Source organism: Pelobates fuscus, chromosome 2 (genome assembly GCF_036172605.1).
Source record: "Pelobates fuscus isolate aPelFus1 chromosome 2, aPelFus1.pri, whole genome shotgun sequence".
Taxonomy (NCBI): domain Eukaryota; kingdom Metazoa; phylum Chordata; class Amphibia; order Anura; family Pelobatidae; genus Pelobates; species Pelobates fuscus.
In genome coordinates, this window is record NC_086318.1 from 326,809,387 (window position 1) to 326,836,213 (window position 26,827).

Below are 26,827 nucleotides of genomic sequence, written 5' to 3' on the forward strand. Positions count from 1 at the left end.
ACCTTAGAACTATTATGGATCCAAGATGCATGCCCACAGTTCCAGGACAGTGATGTGGATTCCTAAGTTTCATTGTATTTGGCAAACCTCACAAACATACATATTTTAACCATAGGGGGATGTATTATCAATATCATACAAACATTGTAGATGAAAGTTCCCCTTTTTACATTACATATAGTAACGATTTTCTTACATTAAAATATCAGAGCTAAATGCCTATTATATTACTGTAAATAATAAAGCATAATTAATTATACTTACCTGCTTAACTTCGTAACAGCAAATGGAATCAAAGGAAAGGAAAAAAGGATTCTAGAGAATTCACTGGTCCGATCGAATGTCTTCCAGAATTGATTGCTGCATGCGAAAGAAAGGAAGATGTCTTCACTAGCATTATTGAGCGTGATTTACAGCGCGCACATATTTCACAGGTAATAATTGTGGGGGGTTATCGTCCAAAATGTTCCTCTATAATAAGATCTTGTTCATTGAATGTATATTCCAGATTAAAGGGATTATATCAATTTTTGTTTTATATTTAGAGCAAGATTTTTGTAAAAGTGGCTCTGACTTTAAGACCTTGCTCATAGTTTCCACTTTTATCTTTCACAAAGAAAAACCCATACTGAGGTCTTACTTAGATGCATTTTCACTCAATAATATATGCACATTCTGTCATGGCTCTTATAAAGGGTTATGTCTAAATAGCAATTCTAGAACTATTTTTGAAATATTCTGTTTTAGTTTTCATGGTAACTACAAAATTTCTAGGATGCCGTTTCAGAATTGTTCTATCAGGTCAGTTTTTTTGGTTGTTGTAAAAGAAAAAATATGAAATGAGGTATACACATATTTCATAAATACTTTTGCAGTTAGGAAAACTGGAGTAATTAGACACTTGTTACAATGTGTAAATGGATTGCTGGTGGATGTCTGTAAAACTCCCATCATAAGGTAATATGCCTATGTCATTTCAATGGGTGTTGTCAAGATCAGAAGAAATCAATAAATCAAGTACCCATATTCACCAATCAAATCAAACCCGCATCACAAGCAGGCAATCACACCACATCTTTCTCCTGCAGCAGTTTGAGAGGGGACATCTAACTATAAAACTGGTATACCCAATACTAGAACCTGCCTGAACATTTGATGCTCATTTTCTGCAAATTGGTGCACACATAAATGAACAAGTATTTTGGACCTACTGGGCCGGACAATCATAGCCTTACCTAGCTTCAACAGCCCACAAATCTCCAGTTGCTGACTCAGTGCAAATAACAGAATGTCCAATACATGATCAGCAATGTAGAACATTGTATTGCTCACTATTGTAGTACATATTAAGGCACCTGACTGCCTCGTCTCACAAATTCTAAGCACCTGTGCTCAGTGCAAGATTGCTGGAGAGTGACATGGGGCTCAGCATTTGGGTTTGTCACAAGTGGTTCCCTGAATGGTGAAGAATCTGGTCCCTGAATGATGAAGCATTTGGCAGCAAATATTAATTCTTAGACAGCTACAACATTGTGCAATGAATAATCTTAAAGTGGCTGTCGCACTCATCTTTTCCTGACCCTTTTAAGGCTCAAGTTTTAGTATTTTAGACTTATATACTTTTTTTTTTTGTATGTTTTTACGGTAAAAAAATAAAAATAAAATGTAAACATATAATGTACAAATATACGACAGAGCGCATGCATCAAGAAAATTAATATATATCAGTATACAAATTATATGATATAGTCTTTGTTGAGTCTTTACTTAGTGGGCTAGTGGTATCCGCCACATCCTGATTGAAGCCTCAGAGCTGACTGGAATTAAATTAGTTTTTACTTCAAATCAAAACATTAGGAAATGTCCGAGTGGAGCTTGGACTGCAAGCTGGCAAGATGTGCATTGCATGAGCTCCTGCTGCTAACGCTGCTTACCCGGTGATAATCCGAGCTAACAAGTTAGAGACCTCAACCCAAGGTGACTCCCATGCTGGGGGCACCTTGATCTACCTTTGGACACCTTAATTGATGCCCTGAGGCTCCGAGAACTGCGACGGCTTGGCTGAGTGGAGAAGAGACGGACGCTTTCCTCCCCCTGAATCAAATCACTCTAGATGAGACTCTCCTACCTCCCCATCCATCCCTCTGGATATCCGGTCCCCTCTGGAGAGTAGTCGGCTATACCAGCTTTGCTCGTCACTCCAACAAAGCAGATATCGCATTGCACAATAACATCCCAAGATGCCGGACGCCGCATGCACGAATGCACATGGCGCGAATGCAACTGAGAGGGCATTTAGCAACTCCACTGCCTACTCCCTGTGGCGGCTAGATCAGATCTTCTAGAACTTCTGGCTGAAGATACAAGTACGTAAAACGGACACCACAACATACAAGTCTTTACCGCGGAAAGGAAACCGGAGAAAGGATCAGCCACGTATGGTGAAGCCTCCTCAAAGCACAAGATCTAAAAGGAATCTTACACGACCTCATGACCGCTCACTAAGGCCAGGGCCACCCAAGGCAAGACTTCCAGGCATCGTCCACATGGGAGGAAGAGCATCTATACCACAGAAAGAGATAACAATAAAAGCTGCGCCTAGTAACAGTAAAATAAATAGTCCAAATAAAATAAATGGATAAAAAGGAGAAAGTCTTATCTAAGAGTGTCTCGTGCAGTCGTCTAGTACGGCAATATTCAGTCTGCAACGATTGTCCTTATTTGATTCTTCCTTGTAAATCCACTCATATGTAGGAGACAAAAGGGTATATACAGGAAGCCGGATAGTGTAGTAAGTTAAAATATAAGTAAATAAAATATATAAAACTCTTGAATGCAAACTCACATTTGAGAGAGCTAAAACCTGCTCTGGCGGGAAGGGCGTTCAGCGGTATAATCCCCGCTTATGGGATATACAGTAGGTATCCTTCGTCTGTGGTAAATTTTCTCCGTCCTTGATACGATAGGCACTCGGGTAGAGAGAAACAACCAATAGTGCACACTGGATAAAAAGCTAATTTGTAAAATAAAGAAATAAAATGGGTACTCTATACCAGTGGAGATTGCCACTCACCTCCTTTGCCCTCCCCCTGAAGGGGATAGACTTGGTCCCTCGATGAACCCAAGTCTGTGGTAAAACGATGCTGGCCCTCATGCAAATCCTGCTCCAGAGTATCACTTGCCCAGGCTTGGTAGTAGCTTTGCCACTTAGAGGAACCAGCTGAACTCGCTCTTGGGACTGCCATCTCTACAACTCATTTTGTGTTTTAAATGCCAGGCATCAAGTTTTCTTTACTTTTTTGTATTATGATTTTCATTTCCTTGCTTGTATCTCTCTCTACACTATATGACCTTCTATTGATGTGGTAAAGTATCATAATGATAATGCTGCCAGAGGAATAATATAAGTGACTCCAATCATCAACACTTCTACATATATGGAATGTTCAGCATGTCTAGGATATATCCTAGTAATCGAGCCTGTCTAGCTTGTTAGCGCCCAACAATGCTTTATAAGTCGTATAACTAATTTATTACTAAAGCACATCAGCCTAGCAACTGAGCTATGCTGACAGGGTAAGTGCAGCTTGGAAGGGTTACTCTACTTTTTATTCTTCTACTCTACCTGTTATAGTGCAAATAGCTCTGGTCTGACATGAATTGGATAACACTAAGCTCCACTGCTACGGCTAATGTTTTTATAAAGCTAATGTTTTGTTATGCATTAGACACAATGCCTTTTCACTAAAATGCTCTTTCACCAGTAGTTATATATATTAAGGAAGCAGGCACCAGCAATAAGCAATTCAATTACCGTATATACTCGAGTATAAGCCGAGTTTTTCAGCACATTTTTTGTGCTGAAAAACCCCAACTCTGCTTATACTCGAGTCAGTGTCTGTATTATGGCAATTTACATTGCCATAATACAGACTGGGAGCTGTGAGAGATGTTACTTACCTCTCCTGCAGCTCCTGTCAGCTCTCTCCTCCTCCGCGCCGTCCGTTCAGCACCTCGGTCAGCTCCCAGTGTAAATCTCGCGAGAGCCGCGGCTCTCGCGAGATTTACAGTGTGAGCTGACAGAAGAGCTGACCGGACGGCGCGGAGGAGGAGAGAGCTGACAGGAGCTGCAGGAGAGGTAAGTTACATCTCTCACAGCCCCCCTCTCCCCCCCCACTGAACTACCAATCCCACTGGACCACCAGGGAAGGAGCCCCCCTCCCTGGCACGCTAGCAAGCAGGGAGGGGGGACAAAAAAATTTATAATAGTAATAAAAATAAATAAATTAATAACATACCAAAAAAAATGAAAATAATAATACAATAATAATAATAAAAAAAATAATATAACAAAAAAATTAAAATAATAATAATAAAAAATATATTAAAATGCCCACCCCCCACCAAGGCTCTGCATCACACTCTGCATCACACACACACACACTGCACTCATATACACACTGCATTCACACACACACACACACACTGCACTCATATACACACTGCACTCACACTGCATTGATATACACACTGCATTTATACACACACACACACTGCACTCACACACACACTGCATTCACACACACACTGCACTCATATACACACTGCATTCACACACACACACACACTGCACTCACACTGCATTCATATACACACTGCATTCATAAACGCACTCATATACACACTGCATTCACACACACACACACACACACACACTGCATCCATATACACACTGCATCCATATACACACTGCATTCATATACACACTGCATTCATATACACACTGCATTCATATACACACACTGCACTCACACTGCATCCATATACACACTGCATTCATATACACACTGCATTCATATACACACTGCATTCATATACACACTGCATTCATATACACACTGCATTCATATACACACACTGCACTCATACACACACTCTGCACTCATACACACACTCTGCACTCATACACACACTCTGCACTCATACACACACTCTGCACTCATACACACACTCTGCACTCATACACACACTGCACTCATACACACACTGCACTCATACACACACTGCACTCATACACACACACTGCAAATAAAAATTCAATTAATATAATTTTTTTTAGGATCTAATTTTATTTAGAAATTTACCAGTAGCTGCTGCATTTCCCACCCTAGTCTTATACTCGAGTCAATAAGTTTTCCCAGTTTTGGGGGGTAAAATTAGGGGCCTCGGCTTATATTCGGGTCGGCTTATACTCGAGTATATACAGTAATCTGTTATGTCCAAGGTCATGTCGAAATATTGGTTCGGACATATCTGCTCCTAACTTAGCCTAACTTTACTTGATATAACTCGCCAGTCTTAGGTTTAGACCTATAGTTCAGCCTGTTTATTAACATTAAAAAAGAGTGCAAGTCTCTCATTTGTCATGACACTGTATTTACATGTAAACTCATAATGTGGAATTACAAGCCTGTATGATACTATGTGCACTAAGAAAATAAAGAATTAAAAAAAAAAAAAAAACATTAGGAAATGTCCTACTTTTTTTTTTTTTTATTGCTACCCCGTAAGGTGTTACGGCTGCTTTGGTGGCTTATCATCCTTTTGGCAGTCTTCAACTCTGGAAATGGACCCCAACATTCAGTTCATGCTTACAGGTTCTCCCAAATGCCTGATATTCAATTAGGATGGTCTGCTAATCTCTCTAACGTTCAGTGTTCAAATGAGAGAATGGGATGGCTGTAAACTGCGTCAGATAACATCGTTTTTTGTTTTTTATTGGGGACACTGATACTAAAACAAACGTTGTAAAACTGAAAGCTTACAGTGGATAAAATTTGAATTACAATACAAAATTAAATTCAACATTGACTCCAAACTTTTGCAGGCCCCAAATAATAATTATATTACTAGTCCTTGGGTAATCTGACGATGTTCTGATGATAGAAAGGATTGTGCAGAAGGTAAGGTAGGTCTGTGTTGGTGTTTGGTTATTTTATAAATGATTCAGAGGAAATTCAAAGCTCTGATTAGTCTGACCTCTCCAGCTGCAAAGAACAGTGCTAATATCGTCACAATGGTTGAGCTGCAGTTTCCAATGTATTTTTAACGGATAGGATTGTATGGAACTGAATCTAAGTTAATTTTAGTGGTCATCTTTGAGTCGTGTTTTAATTTGCTTTATTTGTTTCCAAACAAAGAACAATAATGAGATCGGATTTTGCTTATAAAAAGCACTTTAATTGACAATGAATTTTAATTGTGTGTTAAATACTTATTTCCACTGAACTTGTTAAATAAACCAGAACTGAATTTGTGGCTATCCACTTCATTAGCCCCTTAATATAATATTGCTTATTCTCATTAAGCTGTTGCCCCTGTGAATGGAAATGTTTTCTCTACAGACTGTTATGTGCTTTGCATTAGGCATCAATTGCCTTTAAATCCCATAGGGGGGCGGGGTGTGTGATGTATATGTATATATGTATATAGTATGACAGTCCCTGTCTCACAATATAATATTCTTTGTCTTTTTTCAAACCGCATTATATTTATTTTCTTAAAATATATATATGTATAATTAGATATTATTACATCTTATTTTCCTTTTAAAATGTGTGTGTGTGTGTGCACACACACACATATATATATATACATATATATATATATAAATATAATAGATATACACACACACATATATATATATATATATATATATATATATATATATACATATATATATATATAAATATAATAGATATACACACACACATATATATATATATATATACATATATATATATATATATATATATATATAAATATAATAGATATACACACACACATATATATATATATATATATATATATATATATATATATATATATATAATATATATATACACACACATTATTTCAATGGGAAGATCTAATTTTTGAATACCATATGGTAGCATCATCAGTGCAATTATTTCTTAGAATGAACTGGTAACAGTGTATGGATCACCTCTGTACAGTCTGGGGGACCTAATACGAGGCTGAATTAACATACATACATGTTAGTAGAAGTCACACTGCTACAATTTTAAAGATGCCAACTGAAATAGCTGCTGCCCAGAGCTGTCGTTCCCACAATCTGTTAGTACTGTAACTATGTACAAAGTAATGGTGGTAGGGAAATAGAGGGCAAGTCCTAGTGCCCTGAACTAACAATGGACTTGTGATATGCCTTTTGTGGACAGTTCTCTGGTGTCCCCAAAAGCAGCACACAAGGGGAACTAAGTCGGGCGGTGAGACAAGACCCACAACTTGTGACTGTCCTGGCAAAATTGGGACATTTGGGAGGTGTGCTACACTATAATTTTAACATTAGCCTCTAGACTAACCTCTAGACTAGTGGTTTTCAACCACTGTGTCATAGAACACAACTGTGCCTCAAGCAGTGTCAGGATTAAAATTGGGATTTCTATAGGTCAATTTATTTAAATAAATAAGTTGGAATCGGTAGAATTATGAATATCTTTCCAGTAAGACTTCAAGTAGATGTGACAAATAATATTAAACAATAATATAGACCACACACGTGCAGTGAATACAAAATCAATCAAAAAGGTAATTACCCTTTTTTAGATGTACGGTATTTGCATCCAAACATTCAGTATCTCCAGCCTCTGCATGCAGACACTGAACTTTCCTCATAGAGATTAATTGATTCAATTCATCTCTATGAGGAGATGCTGATTGACCAGGGCTGTGTTTGAATTGTTCTGGCTCTGCCCCTGCTCTGCCTCTTTGTCAGTCTCCGCCAATCCTATGGGGAAGGATTGTGATTGGATCAGGCTACCACTTCTGCTAATGTCAGCAGGCAGTGGGCATGTCTAAAGGAAATGGTGACAAAGTAAGCAGTTCCAGACTTGAATACAAGTAAGATTTCTATATTTGGTGAGGCATGAGGGGCTCAGGGTGGCTAGATGGTGGTTTTAAACCTATAGGGTCAGGAATACATGTTTTTGTTCCTGACTCTATAGTGCTCCTTTAATCCTCATATACAAATAACAAAACAAATATACCTAAAAACATAACATGGAAAGAGAACTCATAGGGTAATAACGTTATGTTAAAAAAAAAAAAAAACGCATATAAGGTTGCACTCACAGAGTGGCAGAAAATTCAAGCTCATCAATCATAGATGTCACCAAATTCAATAATATTCAGCAATCCAAGGGTTCAAAGCGGAAATAGATCACAAGCCTATCAAATGTAGTCTCCAGTCCAATTCCTAATGATATCGGTAGCTGGAAACCTCACAAATATCTTAGGCTAAAGGAAACAGCAACATAAAAATTATAAAGTAAATAAAATCAGGAACTAACTCTACGCGTTTCGTCTAACATATAGACTTCTTCAGGAGAATAAAAAAAGTGCTAGTCAGCGCATCAATAAAGTGCTAAGAGTTAGTTCCTGATTTTATTTACTTTATATTTTTTATGTTGCTGTTTAATTTAGCCTAAGATAATTGTGAGGTTTCCAGCTACCAATATAGCTGGGAATTGGACTGGAGACTACATTTGATGGGCTTGTGATCTATTTCCGCTTTGAACCCTTGGATTGCTGAATATTATTGAATTTGGTGACATCTATGATTGAAGAGCTTGAATTTTCTGCCACTTTGTGAGTGCAACCTTATATGCTGGTTTTTTTTTTTTTTTTTTAACATAACGTTATTACCCTATGAGTTCTCTTTCCATGTTATGTTTTTAGTGAGAATTAATAAGCTGTTGTTGAACATTAAAGAAAAAAAAAAAAGTAGGAGTAATTTTTTCTCTAATTGAAGTGTCTTACTATACACTACTATTACACTGTCACTAAACTTTAACCCCTACACTAGCACAACATGATCACCAAACATTAACCCCTACACTACAATAATCAAAACATTTAATGTAATATAAAAGATCCATAATGGCAAGGTGTGCTTTGATGTCTCAAGAACCCCACGATATCTCCACAATACATTTTTACGTGTGTGTACGTACGTACGTACGTACGTACGTACGTACGTACGTGTTTGTGTATGTATCTGTTCATATAAATATATATATATATATATATATATATATATATATATATATATATATATATATATATATATATATGTGTGTGTGTGTGTGTGTGTGTTGATATACATTATGATAGTATTTTAGTTAATTACCTCCTTGACATATGTGTGTTTTGGTGGACCAAATGGGGTCCACTCATAACCAATATGAGTGGATTTTCTATTATATTTCCTGGTATAAATTGTATTAATATTCTTAGCAATTAACGTTTATCAGTCACCAATCAAAGATATTAATTACTGGGATGTGTTTTGCGTGGCAGAAATCAGGTATTTTTCATTATATGTTAAAGGCTTAGGAAGTGACATTCTACGATTGATTGTTCAGTTTCTGTAGAATCAATTCCAATGGAACCAGATTTGTAACAACAACAACAGTGTGTCAATGAATAACGTTTCAATAAACCAGATTAAATGTCTGCATTTCTAACTCAATTACCATAAAAATCATCGGAATAAAAAGTAATTTCTCTAAATTGGAGCAAGGATTCGCTTAACACATTTCTGTTATAGCGGGAACTGAGCTCACGGCAAGTTTTAAATGTGATGAGAAATTATTGGGACATTGTTCTAATTAGTTCAGGGAGAATTCGGAAGTAAACGTACCTAATTTATTTTCATAAATTGTCATTCTGTTATTTTTAAACCGAATTTAAATTGGCTCCGTCTGATATGATGATGGTTTATCTGGCACAAAAGTGCTTCAATTTCTGCAGCAATCTGGTGTCGTCTCTACTGTGAGGCGATCCCAGGTAACATAAAAATTCTGAATTATTCCAGAAATTAGCAGGTTTAAAGCATCAATTTAAGTGCTAATTGCAGTAGTAATGAGAAAAAGCAGTACTGCTGCGAGATTTGCATCTTCTCCCCATCAGTATGCCTGCAACGGCTGCTAACTGGGAGAGGATTTGGCTGCTAATTAAATAATTGTATGCATGGTAGTGTTCTTGTCTGATTCAATAGATGAAGATTAATCCTCAGATAAATATGTTTGGCTGGTGTTCACAGTACCTTCAAAAATAGCCAGTGTGTGAGCGTATATATGTGAACTCATATGCAATGCTAATATTTATTTATATATATATATATATATATATATATATATATATATAAAACACTGTCTTACACATTGTGTGTGTATGGAAAAGTGTGCATTTATACATATGTGTGCATCTTATACATACATTCATATACATATATATATATATAATACATATGTATATAAATATATATATTTGTGAGTGTGTAATATGTGTAGGACCATAACGTTGTCAAAACACGTGTTGTTAGATCTGTGAAATCGGTGTTCAGCATGCCCTGCACATGTTGTTTAAAGTATACAATATGATAATCTACAATCACTTCAGTTGATAGAGGTAATATAAACCAAATATAAGCAATTTATTTTTTACATGAACCCGTGAAGTCTCTTTATCTCCCATGTAAAGTGTTACAGTAATAAATATAAATGGCATTATCAGTCGACGTATTTGGGAAAAATACAAATTTGCTTCTGATGGAACAAGAGAAACACACTGCGGCCGTTAATAGAAATATACATGCTTTGTTTCTGATCTGTCTGCCTCTCTCAGAAACATTGCTTCCTTTTTGATTGTCTGTTCATTATGGAGGAAAATAACATAAGTGAGTGTTCCCTAAAATGTTCTTATTTACGCTTGATCCTGCACACCTTTAGAATTAGTATGTTTTGTTAGATAATCGCTATCTATCAATTCATCGTTGTTAACCAGCATTTTATACTTAACGAGAAGCTGTCATTGAGCACATGGTGGAATGTTATTCTAATATCCTAGCAAATGTAGGGAAGCAAAATTATTTTACTTAACGTACCTATTATACGTTTGAGTATCACAGCAAGTACTACAAACACAAAGGAAAACTATAAACAGCATCCACATACAATCACTGAGCCAGTAAGATCCATACACACAATATGGAGACGGAAAATATGATATTTAGATATGTTTCTTTTGTATATATTATCTATACATGTAAATTGTTTTACCATTTACCTTTAAATATTTATTTTATATATCATTAGTATTTTTTTTTATATATATATATTATATATATTTTATTGATTTTTAAATAAACATGATAAAGCTTTTACAATGCAGACGAGGTCCAGGATTTGTCATTAGTTATAATACCTTGACAGGGACAAGATGTAAAAACTACAAGCCATCTGCGCAACTTTATTTGTTGCATTACTAAATCCAGGGGATTTTTTTCAAAGACAATAACTGTTGTGCTTTAAAAACCTGTTATAAAAATAAAAAAATAAAATGTTGTGATGTTTCTAATCTGACAAATTACAGAGTATTTGTCCCCACCCCCAAATAAACTATTGAAAGATATATAGCCCACCACTAGTTTTAGAAAAAGATTCCATGTAGAGAGTCAGCCAGTCCGTAGAGACAAAAGAGCTGTTTAAGTCCCCATGCTGATAATAGAATGGAGATGATCTTGCCAAATTAAGTTGATTTTAATGAGGATGTTGGAATGAGGTGCTAAAATCTCTGTTTACTTATAGCGCCAAGAACTTTTGGGCTGGTTCTTCTCCCTTGACAGACTGGTTGAGGCTAATGCGAGAAATATTACCATGATCGAAAGATCGTTAGCAGATGGATTTGTTTTCCATAGATGAGCTTTTTCTCACTCCAAACATTAAATTATCGCTTTGTTTTAATGGAGTAGTTTTATATACATAAACACCACTGTAGCGGAGCTCCTTTACTCCAACTGAGTACCTCCGCCAAGTTTTCCCCCTAGCTGCTGTCATGGCACTTCAGACCCAGTCGCTGCAGCTTGACTGGGGTCTCTGTGGGCCTCTTCCACCTGGGACCTGGCTGCTTTTTCTCTAGCTCCCTGCAGTGGTTATAGTTCCCTGCTGTGGTCATAGCTTTGGAGATCCTTTCTCCTGTAAAGCAGTGATTATACATAGCTTTCCCCACCACACCTTAGTTGAGACTGAATGTAGGGGAGTAGAAACCAGCTTTATTGCACACAGCACAGGTATTTATACAGAGAAATGTGGATGCACACATCAGGGGGTCCTCAATACAATGTAATGCCCTTAAAATAGTCCCACCCCGGTGCCACTCGGTCTCGGGTCTTGACTGCAACATTCCTAATAAGATAGACTTCCTACTGTGCCTTCCCAGATCTAGAGGCAATATGTACAAAATATCCCCCAAAACACCCGTTCCCTGAACAGCAGTCCCACACATTATAAAGCCCTGGATAGATCTTCACTGAGCACCCTTACTGTCCAAATAACACCCTGATTGCAGAATCCGCGCCAGAGTTATAGCGTGTTAACATTTGAACAGGTGGCGGCTATTCTCTGATCCAGCTTGGAGTTCCAGGCATGTGACTGGTTTGTCCTGGATCTCACAAAACAGAGTTTCCAGGGCTCTGGGATGAACAGCAACCCCACAATGTTAGACGTTCCTGGATAACTACTTACTGAGTGCCTTTCTGTCCAAATAGCTCCCTGATCGGAGAATCCACGCCTGAGTTATAGCGTGTTAATATTTGACTGCGTTGCGACTGTCCTCCAATGCGGCTCAGAGTTCCAGGTGTGCAGCTGATTTCACAAAACAGGGTTTCTGGGGCTCCAGAGAGGACGGCTCCCTCACATGTTATATGTTCTTAGATAGTCACCACTGAGTGCAGTTACTGTCCAAAAAGCGGTTGTGGTGATTGGTGGTTGTGGGACCAAGAGATACCCAATCAAAGATTTGTCTGATTGCGGCACAGTCCCAGGGTGAACAATTCCAGAGTGTTTCAGGGTATCTCCCGGTCAAGGGCTCGATGTGCAAGATTCTGGGATTCTGTCTGGAAGGCAGAGTAGGCGTCCAGGGGGTCTCCATAACACCTTCCCCTATTGAAAATATCTCTTTTTAGTGGATTGTGGGACTAGGCCCATAGTCCTTGGGCTGGAGGCTGGCCTTCATGCTTGTCCAAGAGGCCATGGCACAGAAGCCTCTGTCACAACTGCTATGGTTTATTCGTTTAAATTACAAAAAAAAATGTAATTCCAAATTGAGGAGAATTGATAAATGAGTTGCAAAATGTAAGTCAAACTAAGGGTCAATTTTTTAATTCTGCAAATTTGTCCTAAAATGTTCAATTTATCTGTTAGTTAAATGCCGTTCTCGGTTTTCTAAATAAACCCTGTCATGTAGAGTTTTTTGTTTCTTTAGATGGGTCCAGAAAGGACTGATATGTAGCCTACTATTTTGTGATTTAATAGCTTCTTGCCTAGTATTTTTTTAGTACCTACATTCTTTTTAACATTTGTGTACTATGTCTGGGCTTATAAAACTCATAGAGATAATCAATTAAAGTATTCACTATCCAATTTTCATTTTTTTTATACGTTCCTTTTCTCATTTTAGGCTTGGGACTATGTCTCTAATCTTCCAGTGATTGACGTTAGTTTGCGCATTAAAGGATGCTGGGATGCAGCAGTACATCCTGAAAATGAATTGTCCATTCCTACCGTATTCCCTGGCATGCAAGAAAGGATGTGGACTGACTTACATGCTGACCAAGAATATGTTCTCCAAATCAGCCTGCAGAGAATCCGTGCAGGATCCAGGAAGGTAAAATTGCTAACATCAGACCTTCAAGCTAATTTGCTTTATTGTCACTATTAGCTATCATGGCATTATTGGGTAACTCCTCAAATTATGCTATCCTATGGAATTCAGACCAGATTTCTATTGGACTGAGCACCCCATCCATCCACTATAGGTGCCCCTCTGGAGGTGACCACGGTATAGCATAAGTTGGGGAGTCTCTTGAAGGTGCCCCTCTGGAGGTGACCACAGTATAGCATAAGTTGGGGAGTCTCTTGAAGCCATGTAAGCTTTAAGTATTGCAAGTTAGCATGTAAATCTCACATGTTAAAATTAGTGTAGGACCCACCGATATTGCGGTACTGTGACATAGTGATGGGCTTAACACAATATGACCATATAGTGGAACTGAATCCCAATATTTGTTTGTTCAGATAGCTGATTTTAAGTAGCCTTGTATAATTTAAAACTGTATTTATTTATTTATTTTGCGTGCTGTATCTTTACCTGTATTTGGTATAGATTGTGGTCTTTGTTACAGAACCACGGCTTAGTAGAATAAAATTACAATGGATTACAGTGTGATGCAGCTGTAACAGTTTTTCATAGCAGCAATTGAATTATTTTCCACCCATAATACATTATACAATGTTTTTGTTTAATTTTTTGTTATTTTTTTTACTACTGTTTTATGTGTAATAAATCAGTAGTATACCAACTAACAACAAATAGTTAATCTGCTAAATTGAAAGGGTCCCAGGTGAACCTCACTAACACCCAAAGTAGTACAACAAGAAACAACAAAGTGGAAACCACAATCAAATAAGCATACAATTAAAAATACAACCTGGAAAATATATCCAAAATAAGAATATTTTATAAAAGAATATAGTGAAATCTGGAAAGATAAAAAATATATATCAGAGCATAACACAGTACAAATATAGTATTGAAAATGTGATGCAAGTAATAAACTCACAAACGAAAGTGAAAATCAGGCCTCTCACCCCCCTGGGGTATATGTAGTGTGGACTTGATAGTAGATCCAAACAAATGTATATCTTCAAAGAAATGGATAAAAAGAGCCATACATGGTGAAGTACGTATAAAATTATACAAAAAGAGATTTATTGGTATCACTTACAGACATAAATAAGTGGTTTATGTCTGTAAGTGGTACCAATAAATCTCTGTTATTATAATTTTATACGTACTTCACCATGTATGGCTCTTTTTATCCATTTCTTTGAAGATATACATTTGTTTGGATCTACTATCAAGTCCACACTACATATACCCCAGGCGGGTGAGAGGCCTGATTTTCACTTTCGTTTGTGAGTTTATTACTTGCATCACATTTTCAATACTATATTTGTACTGTGTTACGCTATGATATATATTTTTTATCTTTCCAGATTTCACTATATTCTTTTATAGAATATTCTTATTTTGGATATATTTTCCAGGTTGTATTTTTAATTGTATGCTTATTTGATTGTGGTTTCCACTTTGTTGTTTCTTGTTTTATGTGTAATGTCTTATTTAGCTTCTTTCTTTAGATATCTAATCAATGAAGAATTGGTCACTTCCCATTCAACAGGTAGACCGTAACCTGATTTGTGCACAGCTCTTCTCACGTATACCACCAGTAGCTAGTGTAAGGGGGATATCCATCATAAAGAGCCACTAAATATTTTTGAACTTTGGAAATAAACCTTTCATGAAGAAAAGTCGTCATCATATCATGGATATTGATTAACAGTAATTGCAACATTGTATATGACTAATTCTTTTTTTTAATGAGTTTTTAGAAGGTTCATGTCGATCCTTAAAAAAAGTAGGATTGTGAGTTCCATCTCTGCTCCATGTTTTAGATGGATTGAGAGATTGTAATTGGATAATTTAGAGGTCACTGATTTTGGGATAATCTTAAAGTACTATCATTATTCAGATTTATTTTTTAAAATAACATTAACTTCAAATTGATCCAACATGTCAATGCTACAAAGCTATATTTGGTATAATAAATGAATCCGACTCATATTATAGTATCTATGCTTCATAGCGCATCTAGAAGTGCACATAAGGTAACTATGAATGTCTGTCATTTAATAGAAGAAATACTTAAAATCACCCATCTTAGTAAACAGAACTCCTCTACACCATATAGCTGTGTTGCGTTAAACCCACCACTATATGACAGTACCCCAATATTGATAGGTCCTACATTTTGATTCATGTTTAGCCTTAGGTTAAATCATTTTATGATTTTTGTATTGACTTGAGGGGGTTATTTTCAGTAATCCAAATACATTAACTTCAAATTGATCCAATATGTCAGTGCCATAAAGCTATATTTCATAAAATAAATGAAAGCTGATTCAATTTAATTTATCTGTGCTTCATAGCGCATTTACAACTGCACATAGGGTAACTATGATTGTCCATCGTTTATAAGAAGAAAAACAGGACCAATATAGCATCCACTAATATTGATAATGCATTTTGGTTAAATAGTAACCAACATCAGAAACATAAACTTAAAGGAACACTATAGTCACATAAATTACTTTAGCTAAATAAAGCAGTTTTAGTGCATAGATCATTCCCCTGCAATTTCACTGCTCAATTCACTGTCATTTAGGAGTTAAATTACGTTGTTTCTGTTTATTCAGCCCTAGCCACACCTCCCCTGGCTATGATTGACAGAGCCTGCGTGAAAAAAAAAACTGGTTTCACTTTCAAACAGATGTAATTTACCTTAAATAATTGTATCTCAATCTCTAAATTGCACTTTAATCACATACAGGAGGCTCTTGCATGGTCTAGCAAGCTATTAACATAGCAGGGGATAAGAAAATCTTTATTAAACATAACTTGCCATAAAGAAAGCCTAAATAGGGCTCTCTTTACAGGAAGTGTTTATGGAAGTCTGTGCAAGTCACATGCAGGGAGGTGTGACTAGGGTTCATAAACAAAGGGATTTAACTCCTAAATGGCAGAGGATTGAGCAGTGAGGCTGCAGGGGAATGTTCTATACAGCAAAACTGCTTCTTTAAGCTAAAGTTGTTCAGGTGACTATAGTGTCCCTTAAGGAGTTAGGGCAAAGGGAAGTATTATAGAGCATAAAACAGGACTTTAATAATTGGATGAGCAGTAGACTGGAGCCTCGGTCTCCTATAGGATCAGTCACCAAACCTTCCTGTCATAGAATACAATATGACTAAAGGATGTAGGGGAAGAAAATACAGGTTTCAAATAGCAATATAAATTCAGTCAAACAGGCGGGGCGGAGCCTGACAGCCAAGATGGCCGGTCGAGTCTTTTAAGAGCTCCAGCACCGGTGGGCTAATAAACGCCAATGCTGGCCAAACTACAGACGAGACCGACCCACGGTGACCAGAAAGCGACTAAGGAAGCACCGGGGAGCAGGATGATACCTGTCCCGGCCCAAAACGTGACGAAATCGCCTGAACCGGCCATGCGGCCTAAGCCAGAGCGGAGCCAGAAGCCTGGGGGAGGCGGCCGATCTCCCGGCGGAGGGCACGCTCACAAGCCTGACACAGCTCTGCTACCCCCCCCTCTGGACCGGCGGGGGTCATCCCGGTCCCCGAAGCACACACTCACTCAGCCACCCAAGCATACGGTGGAGTTTTTCGACCGGCTTTGCTCCTACCTCTGGATGAAGTTCCAAGCTCAGAGACGGTCCTACAACAAGGCCGTGAAACAGGCGGCGGCGTGGATCCGCCCGGCTACCCGGCGCTACCTGCGGGGAAACCCCCCTCATGTCTCCAGAGCAACCTCACGACGGCACCCTCGACGGAGATCGGTGAGGCGGGAAACTGCACCAAGTTCCCTGGACGGCAGCACTCACGCCATCACCCATCAAGGTAGGACCCGCCAGCATCCCCGACCTGCCTACCGCTCCGCGTTCCCAGCAACGGTCGACCACCTCAGCGCAGCCCAGCACAAAGAAAGGCTTAACTACTGCGACACCGTTCATGATGCAGCAGGGCCGTCAACCGAGGAAGGGGCCCTGGGGAGACATCTGTCCTGCCGCGCAAGCAACCTCTCCACCACCTCACCAGGCGAGCATGCCGCCCTTAGACAGGTCCCCCCCATGCCGGACAGATCTGCACACCCAGTGGGCATCGGCTGAAGGAGTCGTTTTGACAAGAATGCAGTGCTGGGCTCCAGCCTCTACAGTCTGCACCTGAAGGGACATTGTTACTGCTGGTAATCACCCAGAGACTCGAATCACAGCATATGTCTTGAATCACTAGAATGGTGCCCGGATAGGTCATACAGCTATAGAGTGTATTTCATGTTAGCTATAACTTCACTACACCGTTAACTGAGCTTTATACATACTGAACCTAGGACCTAGGTCGATACTTAATGATGCCCACCATACTTTATTTTCTTGTTGCAACAGATTACTTATTGTTTTTATAAGCCTTTATATAGAAAAGTTAATTTGTTTAGCGGGCAATTTGTTTAGCGGGCAATTTGTTTAGCGGGCAATTTGTTTAGCGGGCAATTTGTTTAGCGGGCAATTTGTTAAGCGGGCAATTTGTTAAGCGGGCAATTTGTTAAGCGGGCAATTTGTTAAGCGGGCAATTTGTTAAGCGGGCAATCTGTTTAGCGGGCAATTTGTTTAGTGTGGGATTTCAGCGAATAATGCACAATGTACCAATACCACAGATGAAAAGAAAAAGCCTAACTACTATATATTCTGACAAAAACAAACGAAGTAACTTCTTAATGTTGATACTGCTCTCATATTAAGCTTTATGTGCTCAAGCTACACACGTCTGAGTGCTAACATGATGCGAAACCATTTACCCATTTGGGCAGACAAGTGAGATGTATCACCACCCGTTCCTCAGCTTAGCGAGAGCTACCTAGTATAATCTTGAACATAGATTGTATGCTCAAACCTTGTTCTCCTCCTTTGTCTCTCTCCTACCAACTTTTCCGTGATATGTACGTTTTAATACGCATAACTTTCAAAATTTGCACACTGTTAATGTTGATTGCATGTACTAGTACGCATACCTACTCACAAAAAATGTGCAGATCAAACCTGCCATGACGATGTTAACGTTGATATACCTGTGACTGCTGTCGTGGCATAACAGGCTTGCTTGTAACCTATCGTGCACAACAAAAATAAAGAATTAAAAAAAAAAAAAAAAAAAAAAAAATTCAGTCAAACAGCAATACCTAATGTATAGCTTAAATCAATTGACAATAGGTACATGGTACTCTTTTTAGTAACATTTGCATGAAGGATAGTTTCATCTTTACCCTCTGGATTATGACCACAGCTGAGATATTTGAGGTCTCATAAAGTATCGATGGTGACCATCTGCCACGATATGTCCTGGTAAATTAATCATTACTGGAACTTAAATGTGTTGCTTGCAGGAGTGCATGCTTTTTGGGCAAGTCTAATTTGAAATTTGGATGAGCATGTCTCTTGGGGTTGTTAGAAGGGCCCTTGTCGATTTTGAGATATGCAAAGCAAAGCTATTTTGATTTGTGAAGATCAAGGTAAATCATAATTGCTGTAACTGCCAACTTAATGTCTTGTAATATCTTCGTGCAAGGTGATATTTATTTTAAAGGGACATTGTAGTCAACAGGACAGCTTATTGCATTTGTTCTGGTGAGTAGAATCATACCCTTCAGGCTTTTTGCTGTAAACACTGTCTTTTCAGTGAAAATGCAATGTTTACATTACAGCGTAGTGATAACTTCACTGGCCACTCCTCAGATGGCTGCTAGAGCTGCTTCCTATCTCAGTCTTGCCTAGTGTGCATAACAACATGCCAGTATCTCCTACCTCTGCATGCAGACACTGAACTTTCCTCATAGAGATCCATTGATTCAATTTATCTCTATGAGGAGATGCTGATTGGCCAGGGCTGTGTTTGACTTGTGCTAGCTCTGCCCCTGATCTGTCTCCTTCACAGTCTCAGCCAATCCTATGGGGAATCATTGTGATTGGGTCAGAACAACACTTCTGATGATGTTAGCAGACAGCTTGCTCTTCTGAGGCAGACAGAGGCAGAGCCAGCAGCTTCAGGCTTGAATACAAGTAATATTTTACTATATTTAGGGAGGCAAGAGAGGGCCAGGGGGCTTAGATGGTGGTTTTAACACTAAAGGGTCAGAAATATAGGTTTGTGTTCCTCAACCCTATAGTGCTCCTTTAATGTTTTTCCACCTTTACCAATATTCGGAACTGTCTGCAGATTCCAAATGACCTACTATCACTAGACCCAGGGTCCCCATTTCCTTTTGGTTCGTGGCTCCAAAGCAGGGTACTCATATTTTGTTACCTTGTCTTTCTGGCATCTCCAAGGGAGTGTTGATTACTTCTCTGTGTGTACAACTATTTACCCTTGACTACTGTAATCCGCTTCTAAGTGCTCTTACATGTTTCCAATTTGCCCCGTTACAGTCTATAATGAATGTGGTGGCGAGGGTCATCTTTCTGTCTGCCCACGCCTCCCCCTCTGTCAGTCCCCACATTGGCTTCCCGTAAGATATAGGGCTCAATTTAAGATCCTGGTACTTGCTTACAAATCTCTACACATTGCTGCTCCGATCTACCCATCCTCACTAATATACAAATATGTCCCGTCTGGGACCCTATGCTCTGCAAAAGACTTACCTCTAACTTCTGTTCGTACTCCTTCCTCTGATGCTCACCTTAAAGACTGCTCTAGGGCTGCACCATTCCTATGGAATGCCCTTCCCCGCTCTATTAGACTTTCACCCAGTCTCCACTCCTATAAAAAAAACTTTGAAAGCATATCAATGAAACTGTCAACAGCTTTCCCTCCCCGCACCTTGATTCCTCTCCTGCAACTGTCATCAAAACAAAATACTAAGCCCTCCTATCCTAGTAACCTACTTTTCTACCCTACCATACATTTTGTGTCACAATACCTCACTCCCACTAGCAGAGCCCTCAATCCCTCTGTTACTGTGTGTCCAACTCGTCTGGTTACAAATACATGTCTGTTAGTCCACCCATTATACAGCGCTGCGAAACTTATTGGCGATTTATAAATAATAATAATAATAATGTCAGGGTATATGATGACCCAATGCCATGATTTATTGTTTAAAATCAGAACGTCAAAAATATAGCTGAACTGAACATATCTGTAAAGCTGTTTATAGTTTTTAATAGCAACATACATTTAGAATATTTTATAGAAGTGATTTTTTTTTTGTGAAGCTGTACTGAATATTTTTTTTCTTCTTCATTGTAGGGAAGACAAGATAGCAAAGCCATTGCCCCTATGTTTCCAAAGGCCAAGGATGAAGGCTGGTTTTTAATCCTAGGAGAGGCAGACAAAAAGGAGCTTCTAGCTCTCAAAAGAGTTGGATATGTCCGGAACCGAAATATGGTTTCCTTGGCATTTTACACTCCAGAAATTACAGGAAGGTAAGACCGTAATCCATGCATTTTGTTTCCTCTTTAACCCCTTAAGGACACATGACATGTGTGACATGTCATGATTCCCTTTTATTCCAGAAGTTTGGTCCTAAAGGGGTTAAATATTTATCTAAGTGCCTCTATAAAGTTGTCATTTTATGGAGAAATATTTTGTTGGATGTGTGCTATGTTATTCACACAAAAATGTATGTTATTACAATTGGGGTGACATTTTCTGTAGAGAATGCAACTTGAAGCTGTGGGGAGATAAATCTTGGGGAAGTACCGACAACATTATTGTTGTTGGTACGTGAAACAGCCTTCTAAAAGAGATTGTAGAGGCTAATCTATATTTAAGACTTGTGAAGAAGAAAACCCAATATGGAACAGCATCCCATAACATTTCATTAACTTAGCTGGGAAAGGAGTAGGGCCATGTATCAGACCCTATGCTAGCTGGTTTTGGGCACACCTATAGTAATTTGGAATCTCTCAATATGTTGTTATATGTGTGGGGTGGTCACTATAACACCTTGACAGGTGTGTTATAGAAAAATAAAATAATTGAACATCAAACTAAAAAGTTATACGTTAAAGTTTATTGGACAGTAAAGCGTTCAGTTCAAGGTTCCCAGTAAAGTAACTGTGTGCACTGTTGTGTAATATCCACAGAATGTTTATACTAAGTGGAGTACACTTGGACGTTTTTTTTTTTTTTTCTTATATTTAATAGTGAATTGACATTTGAATGGTAAAATGTAGGCTTAAATTGAGACTATTTCCGAATCAGCTATTTAAGCCTACATTTTACCATTTGGATTTTAATTCACTATAATCCGAAATTCACAAAATAAATTCCTCTGAGTTTGGTTGAGCACTAATGTTGAAGTTACCAATCTGCAGCCCCGAGACACCAAGGAAAAAATGTGCTGTTCTCAAATAGCTGTATTTCTTTTCTAAGTGTATCGCACATTAACAATCAGATTATTCAAGCATTCGATTGTATGTGCTTGTATATTGTTTGCGATATATTGTTGTTGCTGCAATGTTGTGATTGAGGGAAAAATAAACCCATGCATGAGTTTGAATGTTTTGGTTTTTGTTTGTTTGTTTTTCTCACTTCTTGTGAACACATTAGTACTAAATTTTTCCCTAATTTTTGTCTTATTTTCCTCATAGGTATATCTACACATTGTATCTGATGAGTGACAGTTACCTTGGCATGGACCAACAGTACAACATTAATCTAAACATCATTCATGCTAGTATATCAGCACAAGTAAACTCTGAGGTTTCGGGTGCCCTAGATGGCCTGACCTTGAAGTAACCCGATCTTCCAAGTGCTACTGCTACAGGGTTATTTGTAAGGACAGCTGTTAAATCATTCAGGGCTACAAGGAAATGGCTCAACACTTTATTCATAGGAATCAACTTTCAACCTCAACACACTTAAGAGTTTCAATGGGTTCACTTGGATGCCTTTGTAAAACAAATTATCACATGGGCCTTATAGATGTTGCCTTTTGTAATTAATATGTATGACCTGTTGGTGCAATTCTAGGACATTTCACAGCACAATGAGTTTACTTGTTTAAAGGACTTTTATTTTTGGTGGATCAAACAAGGCAAGAGAAAGGCTGAACTTTTGCCGATTCCCAGTGACTGATTGGTACTGGAATATGATTTTCTATGTTGATTTAATTTAAAATGTGTCAAATATAACTTGAACATATGCCTTTAGGTTATGTATACAACAGGTTGAGAAAATGTTTTCAATAATAAGAAGAATTACAAATGGCTAATTAAACTAATTAACATATTCTCCATGAGGGATGTGAGAAATCGGTTTACATGAGAGATGTAAAGAAAAATTGACAGTGTTTCCAAACACATTGTTCACAGTTCCTGTAGATTGAGTCATGCCTCTTTTCACCATAAGGCAAAACACTCATTAATTTGCAGTGCGTTACTGTCTAGTTGTTTTGTTTATTTTCAAAACATTACATCAAAACGGAAGTACAATTATTAACCTTTTTACACGACCTTACTCTTCACTTTCTCCTACTGTAACTGAAAGACAAAGTTTTTACTAAAATGTTCCAATTTGCATATTTTGTCCTCAAATGCCAAATTCTATTTAAATTCGGTTTGCATTGCCGACACTTCACTCTTTGCTGAATAACTGTGTAAGAGTGTCTGTTAGTTTTCACATCAGTGAATATTTGCCTGTCAATGGAAATCAATGCAACAAAAAAACAAACAAAAATTAGACATGTGCGATATGAACCATATAGTCTATGGGACATAATTTTTCATTAATATGGGGATTATTTTCTACGATGTTACTTGTGATGAACTCGAAACTGAATTGCAATATGTTGGAAGAAAGAGTAGATGTGGAGCATTTATTTTACCACAGCTATTTTAGCATGACATTTTACACTCTAGTTCAAACCATAAATGGTTACCCATTTCTCTCTTAACCCCTTAAGGACACATGACATGTTTGACATGTCATGATTCCCTTTTATTCCAGAACTTTGGTCCTTAAGGGGTTAAAGGAATACGTCCATGCTACTGCAGGTTACCATAGTGGTTATAGTGCCAGGAGTGACCTGGCACCCCCACTCTTACCATTTTAGAGCGGTTTGACTTATACCTGGAATCTGCGGGATTCCTCTCCCTGCCTCCACTACATCACATAGAAAGCCAGAAGTTTGTGCTCCCAGCTCTCTGGCTAATGAAAGGGAGGCAGGAGTGGTGCATGGCGGACTCCATGTAAGAAGTCATAACATTCTAAATTGGTTTAACTACTTACAATGAGGGGATGCCAGAACACTCCTGGCACCATAATCACTACCTCTCTCTGTAGTGTTTGTTACTTGGAGTGTTCCTGCAAGCGTGTGGCATGTCTGACAGTTATGAGAATTGTGCTATTGCAATATTTTGCGTGTGATAACTTGCACCAACTAAACCGACCTTGACAAGACATGGACTATCATCATATATTGTAAACGCTGGCATTACACCGTTTCCTGTTTTTCAGGCTTGCCAAAATAAAACTTCACAGTGATATAAATGTATCTTCTGAATGTAGACTTGTTTATTGCCGTTCTGCTCGTTAATTGCTCTTCCACGATACTCATTGTAAAACAATAATAAAAAATATGTTTCTGGTTTGACTCAGCATATGGATTGTAATACAGTTATTTAGAGCAGATAAATGTGTAACGTTTTCTCCTAAGATGGAAATTTATTTTATCCAGTCCATTCAACTGTGTTATATGGTAAACTGCTGCCTTTGTATAGGTACTTATGGCATCAACCTGAATCTAAGATAAACAATCTTTGTTAAAGCTTAACTTAAAAAAATGATAGGTTACCAATAACACAGACACACAATACTGAATATGCTTTTTTAACCCCTTAAGGATGAATTAAATTGTCCAAGTTCTGAACCAAAGCACAACCTGGAGTTTGAGCCATATGTCTGTTCAACCATAATTTACCTCTTTCATGTTAAGTGTACTCGCGTATTATATATCATTTTCTTCAGGAGAAATATGGCTTTCATTTCACATTAAATATTTAGCTATGAAACATAATTTAAATGGATACATCTCGTGGCCATTGCTGGTAGGACTGCCAGAGTCAGAATGCGTTGGGGAAGTGTCAGAAGCTGGATTTCTTATTCTATGGGCAGAAGTCAAAATTCAGCATCTTACTCGTATATATGCAGTAGCTTTCTTGTGGCTATTTCACTATTAGCACCTATTTGTCACCCAGTTATTCACCGAATAAGGGCCCTAAAGTCAGCTGAGTTTGTCGCTAAGATTCAGTGAGTCCAAATATCCATATACAATTGAGATCTCCCCTCTAGCTGCATGGCATTTTGACTGTGATTGTCATAATACTATTACCTTCCCACCTATGTACAGCATTTTTGGGTTTAGGAAAGTTACAGGGTTAAATATAGGGCTTGCCCATTTTAGTTACTGTACCTATGTCACCTTTGAGACCGTATAGCAGGCCAGGAATTATATTTACCCCCACATTGGCTTGCCATTTGCAAAAGTAAACAACCCAGGGTATTCACAGTGGGGTATGTCCAGTCTTTCTTAGTAGCCACTTAGTCACAAACCCTGGCAAACGTTAATGTACATATGTTTTTTTCGCATTTTACACACAAAATCTACCCTTTCATCAATGATATCGTAGTCGTATGTTTTAATTCTCTAAAACACTCAAATTTGAGTTCAGCAATGTCTCACGAGTACAATAGTACCCTCCATTTACATGTTTTATGGTGTTTTGGAAAGTTACAGGATCAAATATAGGGCTGGCAAATTGAATTATTTGGACTTTCAGCCTGGGTTGTCAGGCAGGTTCCCTTATTTATAATTAATAAAAACACATACTTATGTAAAATTAATACATACATATACACAAAGAATTACATTTATATATATAAAAATATGATATTTATATAATCAGAATATATCAAATTTGATATACAGTTGTAATCAAAACGTAATAAAAATCAGGTTTATTGTCAAATTGTGCAGACAGTATTTGACCAAATCAAACAAAGGCAATTGAAATAGCTCAATTCAATGATGAACGCTTCAAGTGGTTTCCCCGAATTTTAACTGAAAATGCAACTTATATCAAAAAACACTTGGAATGAATAAATATATATATATATATATATATATATATATTAGCCCCTCCCCTCACAGCAGAAAGGGCCGGAAATAGAGCAACCTACACATACATATAGATATATCTGTGTTTAACAAGCATGCCAAACTCAAAGGCTAACACAGGTCAAATGAACAAGATTTAAGTTCATGTGGGCCACAAAAAAAAAAAGAAAAAAAGTTCGACCTAGACAAACACAAACTAAAATTTCATGTATCATTCTCATGCAAACAATATGTAATCCTGGGAACATATATATATAATTTGCTCTAAAGCGCCACCTCAAGTTTACTTACTATCTCAGTAGTAATGCCACTGTCTGGATTTTCCGCTCCGCTCGCTCTCTCAGTCCCTCTGCAAACTGCAGTCTTAGTCTGCTCTGCTCGCTTCCTAGTCCCTCTGCAATCTTCAGGCAGCGTAAGGTGTGGCTGCACACTCCACTTGCTTCTACCCCTTCCATTTATGTCTCTTCTTCCCCCTTTCCATCCATGTTTGTTTCCCTCCGTGTCTCTCTCTCACCTTCCATCCATATCTCCCCCATATCTCCCTCCCTTCCATATCTCTACCCCCTTCCTTCAATATCTCTTCCTCCATGTCTCACTCCCTACTCATTCCATCCATGTCTCACTCTCCCAGTCCTATCTCCCTCCCCACCCTTGAATTCATATCTCCCTCCCACAAACTTTCATTCATATCTCCTACCCTTCCATTCATATCTCCCTCCTCCCCTTCCATTCATATCTCCCTCCCCCCTTCCATTCATCTCCCTCTACCCCCTTTCCATTTATATCTCCCTTCCCCTCTTTCATTTATATCCTATACCCATGTCTCCCTCCCTACCCCTTCCATTCATACTCACTCACTCCTTCCCTATTTTCAAGCAGATGTTCCTTCACAAAGCCAGCACCCAAGGTTATGGTAGCACCGGCTCTGCTCCTGGATTCC

At 38.2% G+C, this 26,827-nt stretch overlaps 1 protein-coding gene across 1 annotated transcript in view; it reads left to right on the plus strand.

The window, feature by feature from the left end:
• ASCC3 (activating signal cointegrator 1 complex subunit 3) overlaps nt 1-24,370 on the plus strand; it is a 647,451-nt gene extending 623,081 nt beyond the window's left edge. Inside the window, exons 39-42 of the mRNA XM_063443555.1 lie at nt 284-434; nt 13,543-13,749; nt 21,015-21,190; nt 22,361-24,370. Of these exons, the coding sequence (XP_063299625.1) occupies nt 284-434; nt 13,543-13,749; nt 21,015-21,190; nt 22,361-22,508 (682 nt within the window). The 3' untranslated portion in view covers nt 22,509-24,370. The remainder of the gene's footprint in view (nt 1-283; nt 435-13,542; nt 13,750-21,014; nt 21,191-22,360) is intronic.
• Nucleotides 24,371-26,827: the final 2,457 nt, after the last annotated feature.